Source organism: Tetrao urogallus (genome assembly GCF_951394365.1).
Source record: "Tetrao urogallus genome assembly, chromosome: Z".
Taxonomy (NCBI): Eukaryota; Metazoa; Chordata; class Aves; order Galliformes; family Phasianidae; genus Tetrao; species Tetrao urogallus.
The window spans coordinates 74775423-74788306 of NC_136816.1; the positions used below are offsets into that span (position 1 = coordinate 74775423).

A 12884-nucleotide genomic window follows, 5' to 3' on the forward strand; every position below is an offset into this window, starting at 1 on the left:
CTCAGACACAACTAAAATATCAGTGTTATCAACAGCGTTTTCCTCCTAAAGCCAAAACACAGCATCATACCAGGCACTACGAGAGAAAGTCAGCTCTGCTCTAGCTGAAACCAGGACAACTGGCCCGTGTGTGCAACACCTTCCCACTGTCTGCTGAGTGTGATTTCTAAAGAAGAAAGGGAATAGTTTCTTTCATATCAGAAATTTTTAATTTACCCAATATGTGTACATCAGTCTAACAACTCAGTACGTACTCATCTCTGCTGCTGAGGCTGGGAGATGACACGTAGAACATTTGGCAGTAGATCTTATATGAAGGATTTGCTGTTCCAATCTCAAGCTACTATGTAGGGTTGAGTTTGCAATGGATGGTTGAAATTCCATCTGCCTTGCTTATATATGCTTGACAGCAGGCTAAACCTCCATCTCCTTTTAGACAGTTGAAGATTTTCTCCTGTGCGCTGATTACTGGAAAAAAAAAAAATAAATTAGAGCTGTGTTCTCAGCAGCATCCACAAAAAACTCAAGTTGATTGGCTTAGGGTCCTATCCACAGACAAGGCATAAAACATTTTATGACTCATCTTGCAGACTCAAACTACAAAAAGCTAAGCCTCGCTAAACAAGTGTAGCATGTGGTTTAGTACTGCACCATATCTCCCCCTCTTCACTTAATTAGCAGAATTTCTATTCACATCATCCACAGTGGCAGCCATTTCATGCTGCACCAGAAGGGAACAGGAAGGCTGGACCAAGTCCATCTGAGTACTTTGTGTGCAGTGCACATGCTCAACACGGCTGCATTATTTTATTAGTAGCTCTTAGATTAAACTGTCAGTGCAGTGAAGTGGCAGTGTGTTAGGGCAGGAAAAAAAGGACAGACCAGAGAAAAAAATGAAGCTGTTATGTAAGGATTATAAAGGAAGCTAAATTGTCAAAACGACGTTTCACAGGGTGTCCTTTTTTTTTATTTTATTTTTTTGTAATTATGCAGTAAGTATGGACTAATACATTGACACTGCAACTGCTTCTACACAGACACAAAAGCTTCTCCAAACAAATCATTTCAGCTCTACCTACAAAGCGACCCCTAGAAAGGCTCCTCAGAGCAACCTTTTCAGCATTAGAAAAAGCAGTGGAGATAGCAGTGAAACCTTTCAGGGAAAACATTTGTGCTAATCAGCCTCCTTTTTGGAAATACACTATTCTTTACAGAATTTCTGTTCTAGAGATTTCTGTAGATGTGGGATATCATTTTAAAATGAAAGAAAAAGCATGTACTGCACAAAACCTAGAAGTCTGGCACAAATAGTAGGCACATGAAAGGTTCAGATCTGATTGTTTTATTCTAAATAATTGGTTAGAAGACATCAGCTGGAGAGAAAAGAGGTAAAGTGCATGTGATTTTTTTGCTTTTCTGTTCCTTTCAAAATACTAAGTCTTGATCTTCTTTTTCTAGCCAACCCTTGTCAAAGCAAAATTGTATTTAAAGGAGTATTTTATAAGGAAAATAGAGCAAAAGAAAAGTCATTTTCATTCTCCAGAGTTCTTTACAGTTAAAGCTTTAATCTATCTATGCACGTCTAACTATAATAGAAAAATGAGAGAAGAACAGAGAAAGCTCTGCCCTATAATAATCTGTGGACTGGCATCTCGACACCTATGAAGGGGCAGGACAGAAAGAGAGAGAAGAGATTCTGTGGTCTTAAGGTTACTTTACAGTGGAGTTCTACGAGCACTTCTATTATCCCTGGACCTATTTCTTTTCCTTTCAGAGTTCAGTGATATGAAACTACTCAGAGTCTTCTGTAATTGACTGTGGCTTAGGACTAGGAGACTTACACAGAAGTACTCTGTTTATATATGGTTCTATGACCCATGATTGATTCTTTTAGTTATCCTTTTGGTGTATACAGGACACCTCCATGCATTCATAGCCCTGACATTTTCACCACCTAGTAGAGGTATGTCTGGAAGTAAATATACCACTCCTTTGGAAATGTTTCTCTAGGAGATAAGGCTGTTTGTAAGAAAGCAAGTAACTGGAAACCTGCTTTTGTAAAACTAATGACAGTCATTTCCCCCATTTGTTCTGAGACTGTGTCAGGAGTTCTTGTGAACTGGCTGGAAAACATGGTGATGTTCCGTGACAAACTTCAGCTGAATGGCTTTCCAAAATTATCTTACCTCAAAGCAGTATTTAATTCCACTCTAATACACACAGATGTGATTTTTTGCTTACTTCTAAGATTTCAGTGTTGGAGATTTGTACTGCAATATCAGGAAACTGCCTAATACGGAGTTATCCCAGCACAAACAAAAGCAGACAATCTGTGAAGGCGTTTACTGCTTTCCAGATAGCAAGAGCTCTGCTAACCAAGTATCATAAGCTCATGGAAGCACAAAATGTCCTGGGTTGGAAGGCCCAGGTCCACTCCTAGCATGGACTAATTGCCACCTACCAAATGACTATGACCCCCATTCAGCCTCACCTTGAGTCCCTCCAGGGATGGAGTAACCCACACTTCTCTGGGCATCAGTGCCAGAGCTCCCTGCTCTTTGAGTGAAGAATTTTTCTTCCTAACATCTGACATAAATGTCTCCTCTTTTCGTTTAAAATCGTTCCTCCTTGTTCTATCACTACCTGCCTGTTTGAAAGTTGCTCTCCTTCCTCTTGATTAAAAGCTTCTTCTAAGTTCTGGAAGATTGCAGTGAGGTCTCCCCAGAGCCTCCTCTTCTCCAAGCTAAACAAACTCAATTCCCTCAACCTTTTCAACGCCTCAACCTCTCTCTCCATAGGAGAGGTGTTCCAGTCCTCCGAACATTTTCATGGTCCTTCTCTGGATCCACTCCAACAGCTCTGCATCCCTCTTGTACTGGGGACACCAGGCCTGGACACAGTACTCCAAATATGGTCTCAGAAGGGCAGAATAGAGGGGGACAATCCCCCACCTGGGATTTGAGTACTGTGGATCTCCTGGAAAGAGTCTGGCAGAGGGCCATGAAGATGCTAAAGGGCCTGGAGCATCTCCCCTGCTAGGAAAGGCTGGGTGACCTGAGTGAGAAAAGAGAAAGAGCCTTGAGAAGATTGAGAGGGAATCTTATTAATGTTTGTAAATATACGTGTAGGAGTCAAACAACATGGCCAATCTCTTTTCAGTGTACTGTGGGGACAGGACAGGGAAAACTGCCTTAAACTGGAGCGTGGCAAGTTCCACAGCAATATGCAAAGAACTTCTTCATGGTGAGGGTGACAGAGCACTGGCAAAGGCTGCCCAGGGAGGTTGTGGATTCTCTTTCTCTGGAAATGTTCGAGGCAATGATGATCTCTGGAAGTCCCTTCCAGCCCCTACAATTCGGTGATTCTGTGATCCATCCTGCCCTCTGCCTTCCCTCTGTTGATGCAGCCCAGAATACTGTTGGCCTTCCAGGCAGCAAGTTCACATGGCTGGCTCATGGCCAGCTTTTTGCTCATCAGAACCCCAAAGTCCTTCTCCACAGGGCTGATCTTGGAGCACACAGTAAGAGTTGTTCTCTTACTCTGTACGCATACCTGGGATTGCTCTGACCCAAGCGCAGCAACTTGTACTTGGCCTTGTTGAACCTTTTTTGGTTCATATGGACCCACCTCTCAAGCCTGCCCAGGTCCCTTTAGATGGCATCCCTTCCTTTTGCTGTATCAACTGCACCAATCAGCTTGGTGTCATCAGCAAACTTGGTCCCACTATCTGTCTCACTGATAAAAATGTTAAAAAACACCGGCCTTAAGAGGAGCCCTGGGGGACGCCACTCATCACTCCCTCTGCCTGGAAACAGAGCCACTGACCACAGCCCTCTGGCTGTGACCATTCAACCAATTCCTTATCCGCTGAATATTCCACCCTTCAAATCCATATCTATCCAGTTTAGATCGGAATATTATCCAGATCTCTCCTGTCTTGGTAGCTGTTCCTTCGCTCTCTGTGATCACTGGCTAATTTGTTTGTCTTACTCTTTCACTGACTGAGCTTGGTGTATTTTATTATTTCGTATCCCTTAATTTCAGGATCATTCCTATTTTTCTTGTTCATCGTCCTGCTAACAATATCCCCTATGCAACAGTGGAGGAGGAGCTGATTGGGGAGTTTGTGAAATACTCTGTCAAGGATGGCAAGGAGATCAATTTCCTGAGGAGAGACTCAGAAGCTGGCCAGAAGTGTTGCACCTTCCAGCACTGGGTGTATGAGAAAACCAATGGGAACTTGCTTGTCACTGACCTGCAAGGTGAGTTATCTGAGCAGGGCAATAAAATGATTATATTCATAGTCAAACTGCATAGATGCTGAATTTCCAGGGACCAACTTCTGAATGATATTCCTGGCATTTTATGGCTCCTTCTGTAACCATGTAATGGGCAAAGCCTTCTCCAGATGGGACCAGTACCCTGGCCTATAACTGGAGATGTAATCAGGGCGTCTCTACATGTAGGTGTGGAGACTGAGCTGTTTTTGCTTGGGAGACTTAGGACTGCACTACAGGGGTACCTTACATGGGTTGTATGCAGAAGCAGTATTCCCATGTTCATTTGGTTCATCTTGTGCTCAATCGACAGATCTGTTTTTTTGCTACTTAGAGTGTATGTGTGATTTGAGTCTGGCAACTCTGCACCATGCTTCCTGGAGCTGTGTATGCATGCTATTGCTCTGTTTCCCATGCAGGGATCTCTTATACTCTTAAATCACCTGCAGACAGGGATTATGAAAAAATCTTAAGTACTCCCACAGCCCTTATTATCCTAATTTGTGCCTTACTGGAGAATTTGTCTGCCACTCTGTTAATTTCCTGTCCCTTATCATGTTACTACTTGAATCATTTAGTAGCAAGAGGCTAGAACAATGCTCAAGTCTGGATCTGTTATGCAAACAGAAAAGTCTCGTACTTCAAGTTTTCAGTGAATGTATTTATGCAATAGCTGCCACAGTAAAAAGATAGTGCTGTGTGTGAGCTCAGAGGCATTGCAGCAGTGCAACCACATAACAAAAACTACAAGATTAATTTCATGGTGCCATCCCTCAAATTGAAAAACAAGCTGTTGTACAAAATGTTTTACTATTCTTAAAACTTCAGTTTCAACTACTGTAGTGCCTAAATAGAAAAATTAGTAAAGGGGACACTGAAAGTATTTTTACTGAGATCTTTTTCAGTATCTCATAGACACTGAGATTTACTCTTTGCAAGAGCCTTTGGCGAAGAGGAGGAGTACTGCAAATATAGATTTTTTCAGACAGTTCAGATCACATGTATTCTTTTCATACAGCGTCTCTTGCAGGTCAGAATAAAAGGCACAAGAGAGAGAGCTAGGATATTTTCCTTTTTAGCTTCTTCTGAGTGCAGTGCACTTACCTGTGTGTGTGTTACCCTGGAGAACAAATCACGTGCATGATTCTCCACTGTGTTAGCTGCAGCAAAAATGCATTGTGCATCTACTGTGACATTTGTCAAATCAGCAGAGAAAGGGAATTTTAACCTAGATTATATTCCTGCAAACAGCAGTTTGGAAAAGGAAAAGAATTCTACACCCTTGTTAGAGTTGTTCTTCCACATGTCCTTTCAGTAAATCAGAACACTCAATATGAGTCATTTGGTTTATGAAGCCATCTCCCAGTTGTTAATGAAAGGCCTTTAGAATTAAAGATTTTGGGCTGTAATAACATCCTATTAGTGCACTTTTCTTATATTTAAATACTTACTGTCTGCTCCTCGCTCAGGTCCTGACTAGGCTTCAAAAAACAGACTCCTTAAAAAAAAAAAAAAAGAATGGAGAAGAAATAACACTTGTGCCCAAACACTTGGCAGCCTTATCCTGAGACTGTACACAGCACAACGTGTGCATATGTATTTGAAACAGAGAGAGGCAGGCCCTTGCTAAAGGGCAACAAAGAAAGGTGGAATCTTAAACCTTTTCTCACAGTGTTTAATGTGAGAAGGCAGAAAAATCAGGAATATCTAAACAAGATGACTCCTCAAATAATTTAAAGGGAAAACAAAGTCTTAGTCTGGGGGAAGCAAAATAGCAGAAATGATACCTGAATCTCTTGCAGGATTATTGCAACAAAGACAATACACCTGTAGTTGCTGAAAAGAAACAACCTTGTTCTTTTGCCGTCTTGTTGTTCTAGTATTTGGCTGCATTTTTCCAGGCGTAGCAGTAGAGATTTCCAGGAGTATTCTACAACAAAAAAACACATCATTTTCCTGTACAGTAAAGATGGGCACTACACAAGTGGATTCTGTATATAAACAAGTAAACAGGCATACTAGGGGAAAAAAATGAGGTTTGAAGAACACTGAAGGATAAAAGGATTTTGGCTCCCTCACTCAGCAAGTGAAAACAAGACAGCCTGATCAGGTGGATCAGCAAAGCAGATGAGGTAGTCTTACTGATAAACATTGTGGCACAAGCTTGCAAAGCACCAAAACCACAAATCCGAAAACAAACAGCCACCTCAGGGCATGTGCACAAGGAAAGATTTGGGGTATTTCTTAAAGTACATTCATGGAAGTGTATCCCCTCTGCCAGTGACTGTCCAGCTCAGGAAATGTATCATGCTCTCTTCGTTTTGCTGTCTGTAAATTACTGTGATGAGATTGACATTTAGAAACACCTGGTGCTACAGAGCATAGGCTATTTTTAATCACTGTACTTTAAAATGTTTACAAAGAAAAAAAAGGTGGCTAATATTTAAAATGAAAAACATAGACTCAGTAAAGAATATTGAAGGGCTCTATGTATGGCTTTCTTGAATCTGAAAATATTCCTCGAAGTTCTCATGTAACACAAGCTGTCTGTTTCCTTGATGTCTTGTAGGTGTAGGAATGAAACTAACTGACGTTGGCATAGCAACATTGGCCAAAGGGTGAGTGAAAAACTCCTTCTCAACAGCATGGTTTTGCTTTATGCATCAAACTCTTCACACTGTGAATATTTTGGAAGAAAGTGCAGTGGAATTTATCCTTGCTTTAATTTTGGAATAAAGCATTCCTCGTCTGATGCTTTTAACTCCTTTTTGTTCAGGCTTATGGGAATCCTTCCATCAGGGAAACACAGTTGTTTTACTCTAAAGGCACGGATCTACACTGCAGATTGAGCTTGGGCTTTGCTGTATGCCTCCCTTAATAAAACAGTCCTATTCACAGTGCTTTCAGGTGATTTACAAAGAGACTACTTAGCACATTAGCTGGAGGAAAGTAGGGCTGAAATAAGCAGGGCCAACACTGGCTTCAGTCTGTGCTATGATGGAAGGCCCTGTGTTTGTGCTGTCCAAGGCTTCTGACCACAGAGGAAGTAGTTCTGAATCCAGTGTGCTTTCAGAGCACGAGCTCCAGTTGGGCTTGCAATCACTAGCACCTCCCCCAGCCAATGCAAATGCAAGTTCTTAAGCATACCTCATCCTACTACCAGATCCTGCTGCCTGTGGCTCAGGTGATTCTTCTTCCCTTTGACTCTTTCACTGGAAAAAAAAGAGGAAATCTAACACTGGGCTGGAGGTTGTAGGGAAGGAGATGCCCTGAGCAGCAGGGTCAAATTTGTATTGCCCTTTTTTTGCAAGGAATTTAAAGGAATGGTGCTGGGACTGCATGAAGGAACTCAGCTAAAATCCCTCTTGCAGCTAACAAAAGTGCCAGTGCTTTAGAATACATGTTTACAAAAGAAGCTTTTATGAAAGATTATTTTCTCAGTTTGGAACTCTTCAAGTTGGTTTTTCCGCTTTTAGCCAAACAGAACAGAATGTCTTGAGTTGCAAGGGACTCAAAATGATCACTGACTCCATACGATGCAGTGACATTACCTTGTCTTGAGCCTGTACTCTTGTCAGCTGCATGGTGGAAGGAAGGTGTCTGTTTAGCTTTGTATATACTGCTTATCTGATGAAAGGAGGAAGTGTGTTAAGAGATTTGATGGTATCTCTTGGCCTTCTCTCTCAAAGGTAGCAGTGCTGAGCTATAACAAAAGATCTTTTCATAACCCTTAAGGAGGCCCATTTGAGAGTATTTTTGCAGTGGCTTCAGACCTTTTAGGAAAATTTAAGCACAGGTGTAAAGATTCAAGCTTTCAGTGTTCTAATATTTTTTGGCTTCTGATTATGTCACCAACAGTGCCATTGATAGAAATGGGCAGCAAAGGCAGCTGTTTAGATCAGCTGTATGCTGGAAAGGCAAGGTGAGTGAGGGGGCAGAGGCAACCAAACACCCTGGTCCTGCTGTTGTCCTCTTCATCTGCACAACTGCTTGAAATGTCAGGCCAGGGGCTGCTTGTCCCAGTACAGAGCACAGCAACATTGATCACTGTGGGGAAAGAATTGTCACCACTGTCCTTCCCATTTTTAAGTCACGACAAGAACACCAAGACTATTCCCCAAGTTTGCCTGCCTCCCAAAGTTTGCCTGTTCCCCAGATCTCCCTCTTGGAAGCAACTGAGATAAAGAGTATAGAAAAACACCCCGCTGGCTATTTTTCTTATTCAGAGGCCTTTCACTTGAAAGTTGATGCTATGTTGTTTTTTTCCATGATGCAGTGACATCCAGAGATGTAATGTATCACCTAGTGATTTTCTTTGTGTTATCATTTAAAACTCATTACGAAATACGCACTGATTCAAGCCTTTATTCATAGTGGCTGCAAAATTTTTCATTAGAAAAATATACTTCTTCCAGTATCAATTTCTGTAAGAATTCTTTCTAATGACAATATATTATTCTTCCCCATGCAATGCCAGCTGGCTCTGTTGTGTGTATTGCCACCATTCTGTTTCCTGGCACCGTACACAGCTTTCTGGGTAACTGCCAGTGACAAGAGCTTTTAAATTCATATTTGGTGCAGTAAAAAAACCCTCACAACATCGTTTATTTAAAAATTGACCACAGCATATGCTGGGAAAATCCTTTCAAAACTTACATTGTTTCGCTCTTTTAGCTGTAGATCCAAGATGAAATCATTTGAAACAGCAGATGAAATGAAGTTGCATCATCCTGTTGTAAAACAAAGATCATAAAAATTTTATTTGGGCAGCAGTGTTTTCTGGAATCAGAAAATTTGTGGAAAGGCCTTCATTGATGTCATCTGGCTCAGTATGAGCAATTTCTCCTATAAAAATGCATACTGAACTAAGGAAGAGGAAGGCGAAATGAGAAAATAAGTATACAGGGCAAGCTGCCATAAGGATCACCTTGGACATGCATAAGGGAATATGTATTCCCTTAACAAACAATATCTTAAAAATGTTGATTGTCAGTTTGTTTGACATTTAGCTAAAGATATTGATAGACAATAAATAATGTCAGATCCTGTATTTTTCTTTAAGACTTCTTTCCCAGAAAGGACAGCTTTGCAGTAATAACCTGCCATTTGATGTTTTAATTAAGCAAGCTTGGATGTGGAAAACAAACAAGTACATAGAATGCATAATTAGAAGCTACTGCTGCCTTTGGTAGTGTGCATCCATGCCCGTGGATGATGAAGGAACATTCATTATACACATCATATATGGTGTATGTTGGGGAGAACATGCTTAACTGTTGGATGACATCATTGTCTGATGCATGGGAGTTGGAACTGGATGATCTGAGGTCCTTTCTAACTCAAATCATTCTATGATTCGGTTATTATATAATTCTCTGAACTAGAGTTTAATGTATTATTCGGTTATACTTTTAACTGTATTCTTAGAGAAGACACAAAGCTGATTTTAGTGGTTATTGCCTCTGCAAATTCCTGTAGTCCCCTCAACCATTCTTAGCAGAGGTAAGGAACTCACTGATGACAGGCCCTCTGTCTCCAGTTCTCTGAGCCTGTACCGATGACATCCATGCAAAACAGAAACACTCAGGAAACGCTTCTGTGATCCTTAGTGAATGTAAAAACATCCATATTGTTTCTGCTTGGAAAGGAAACTAAATACAAGGCTAATTTTGCTCCAACACTGAGCTTGTGATCTGGGGAAAAAAGGAAACTGGAAAAAAAATCCTGCCCGTGTGCTTGTATGAGAACCAAGATGACAAGTAATCTAATGTCGTGCTGCAAACTGGTACCGATGACTTTGCAGAAGCCAACGTGCAAACTATCATCAGTAATTCATGGTCATTATTTTTCCCCCAGTTTTTCTTGTAAACCAAGTGTAATAAACAGCATATACTAAAATTTCATACCCATGCTCAGCATTACTCATTAACTTATTATTGTTACAGTCCAGGTTCTTTCAAATCTGACTTCTAAATGAGCATTTACGTATCATCTCTTTTTCTTTTCCCTCTTTCATGTAAGGCTGTGGAGAAACTGATGTTTTCAACATTTAACATCCTCCGAAGTAATTCTTTTATCCTTTCTGTGGTTGTTTTAACCGTAACTGGGAAGCAAAACAGCTGGAAGCACAGTTTATCTGATGCAGTGAATTAGCTGCAGTACAGCTTCTGTCAATAGGGGGCAAAGCCTAACTGAAAACAGAAAAGCATGGAAAATATTTTTAATGCAGCCACTGGGGTGCACCAGAGTCAGGAAATCTGTCCCTTAAGTAAAATATTTTGCATGTTCTTTGGCAAACGTACACGAAAACAGGACAACACAGTGAGTAGCTGTTAAATGCAAGCTGTGAGCTGGTTTAGCAGCTGTGCACAAGTGCCAAGTACTTATCCAAGGATGGTAAATACAAAAATGAAGGAATCAGGAGCACAGTAGCCTGTGCTATGTTGGTTAACACCAGTGCTGTTTTCCAGGTGTGGACCTGAAAATCTGGCTTCAAGATATCGATTGGTTTGGCTTGATCCAACATGGCAACGCCAGGCACTGGGGAGTTTAAGCTTGAGAATAAATTCAGCACTCACCTTTCAGTTTTGTGAAGGATTTAGTTTTGACTAGATTTGGAAGATGGAATTCTGTCCTCATTTCATTCATCAGGCATCTAGTCAGTGAATTATAAGAACAAGTTGTACAAAAATGCAGATTAAATTTTTTTAAGGCCTGGAATAGTCAATAGGTTGCTGTTCTTGAACAGAAAACATGAGAGCAGTACTGTGGAATTTAGAAGCCACTCGCTAGCACAGACCTTCCCCCCTGCTACATGCACCACAGGCTATAACTGCACAAACACTTTGAATTAAGCTTACAAATCCTGCCAAATTATAACAGGGCTGCAGTCGTTGTGCCTGTGCAGAACCAATGATGCAGTCTGGAAGCACACAAGGAGGAATATCTGGAAGCAATGACTGACAAACAGCAAACAGCTGGGAAATCTCAGATGCAAACCTTTGGTTTCACCTGTCTAGTTTTTCTGTGGTCTGCTGTAAGAGCAGGAGCTGCTTGGAGGCTGCAGAGCCAAGCTGGGCTTGATGATGACTCTCAGCTTCCAAAGACGAAAAGAAATGTTATCTAGTGTCTGACAAAAAGTTACTCCTTTAAGAAGTAGGTGCAGCTTTTAAAAAGCTGCTGCATGCTTTGAAAATCTGATGCAGCTTAAACAGCAAGTGTCAGAAATGAAAGACAGCAAGCAGTGGCAGGGTAAGGAGAACAGGGATGTATGGGCTCTGTCCTCTGGGTTTCCCAGCCTGCAAAAGAAGGGTGGGGTAGCAATGGGAGATGGTGGCTTGAGAACTGTGGAGACTGGACAAGGCTGCTGACTCAAGTAATGCTCTAACATCCTTCTTCCCTGAGAGTCTTGGTTCATTGAGGTCTTGTAGTCAAGCCTGGCTGAGGGAAGAGCATGGCAGAGAAGTTATATTTGAGTTTGGATGAAAACAGCCTCTGGTTCAGTTAGCACCTCTTTGTTCAATCTGGTCTCATCACGACAGTCAAAAACACTGATTATAGAGAATGGTGTAGAATGGATTTCATTTGTGTATTTCTGAGAAAAAATTAGCCAGAAGGTAATTATTTTGCCGACTAAATAAAATGATGGAGAATAGCCAGAACACAACCTGCTGACCTGAATCTTCTCAGCCTTTTTCCCTCTTCTGCCACTGCTCACGATCAAGTTTTCTTCACATCCTAATGGCTCTGACTGAATCTGTTAGTGCCTCTCAAAGTGGTATGAGTGCAAGAGACTTGCTTAGTATGTTCAAGTTGCTTATTTGTCAACAGTCATACTCTGTCTCCCCTGTGCTGGAAATGGGTCTGGAAATCCAATTTGGCTTTGTTTTTTTCTTTGTTGCTACAGATACAAAGGCTTTAAAGGCAACTGCTCGATTTCCTTCATTGAGCAGTTCAGAGCCCTCCACCAGTGCAATAAGTACTGTGAGATGCTGGGTCTGAAATCTCTCCGATTCACTCATCAAAAACAGAGGAAACCAACGCCCATGAAGAGCAAAACTCTACCAAACTCACCAACTATTAAAAAAACAGTGTGCAAGAAAGTGAGAGAACCTAGGGACTTCACAACTTCAGAGCACTGAGTAGCACTGTCCCATCGTATGGAAACTCCTTGTGGGGATATGTAATAGTGGTAGGCACCAATGTTCTTACCAGAGAATAACATTTGGGGATATTGTTATGAAGTCATCCTAATGCTGATGCCAGCAACAAAGAAAGGAGATGATTCTGTGATGTAGAAACCAGAGATTTAACACGAAAGCAAGATTTTGAAGATAAACTCAGCCACCTGCCTGGATTATTTTACAACTGTTCTATGCACTGGTATCTGTATATTTTGAGTCTTGGCCATTGAATGAGTCTCTGGGGAACATCTTCCCTTCTGTTTGTGTGTGCATGTGAACCTGTGGTTCAGCTGCAATGTAAACAACAAAATGTTTAAGATGCCACTTAGTAAAAATTTTGGACAGTATTGTTCGGACTGCTTTCTAAAAGGTTTTGTCTCTCCCAAATCTTTGCATGTTGTACCACAACTGTATAACTCTTTTC

General features: G+C 41.2%; 1 protein-coding gene across 1 annotated transcript in view; it reads left to right on the plus strand.

Moving 5' to 3' along the window:
• Window positions 1-12418, plus strand: part of ALPK2 (alpha kinase 2) — a gene marked incomplete at both ends in the record, with an annotated part of 29549 nt that extends 17131 nt beyond the window's left edge. The window contains 3 exons of the mRNA XM_079548405.1: window positions 4045-4262; window positions 6847-6895; window positions 12184-12418. Coding sequence (XP_079404531.1) covers window positions 4045-4262; window positions 6847-6895; window positions 12184-12418 — 502 coding nt within the window. The remainder of the gene's footprint in view (window positions 1-4044; window positions 4263-6846; window positions 6896-12183) is intronic.
• Window positions 12419-12884: the final 466 nt, after the last annotated feature.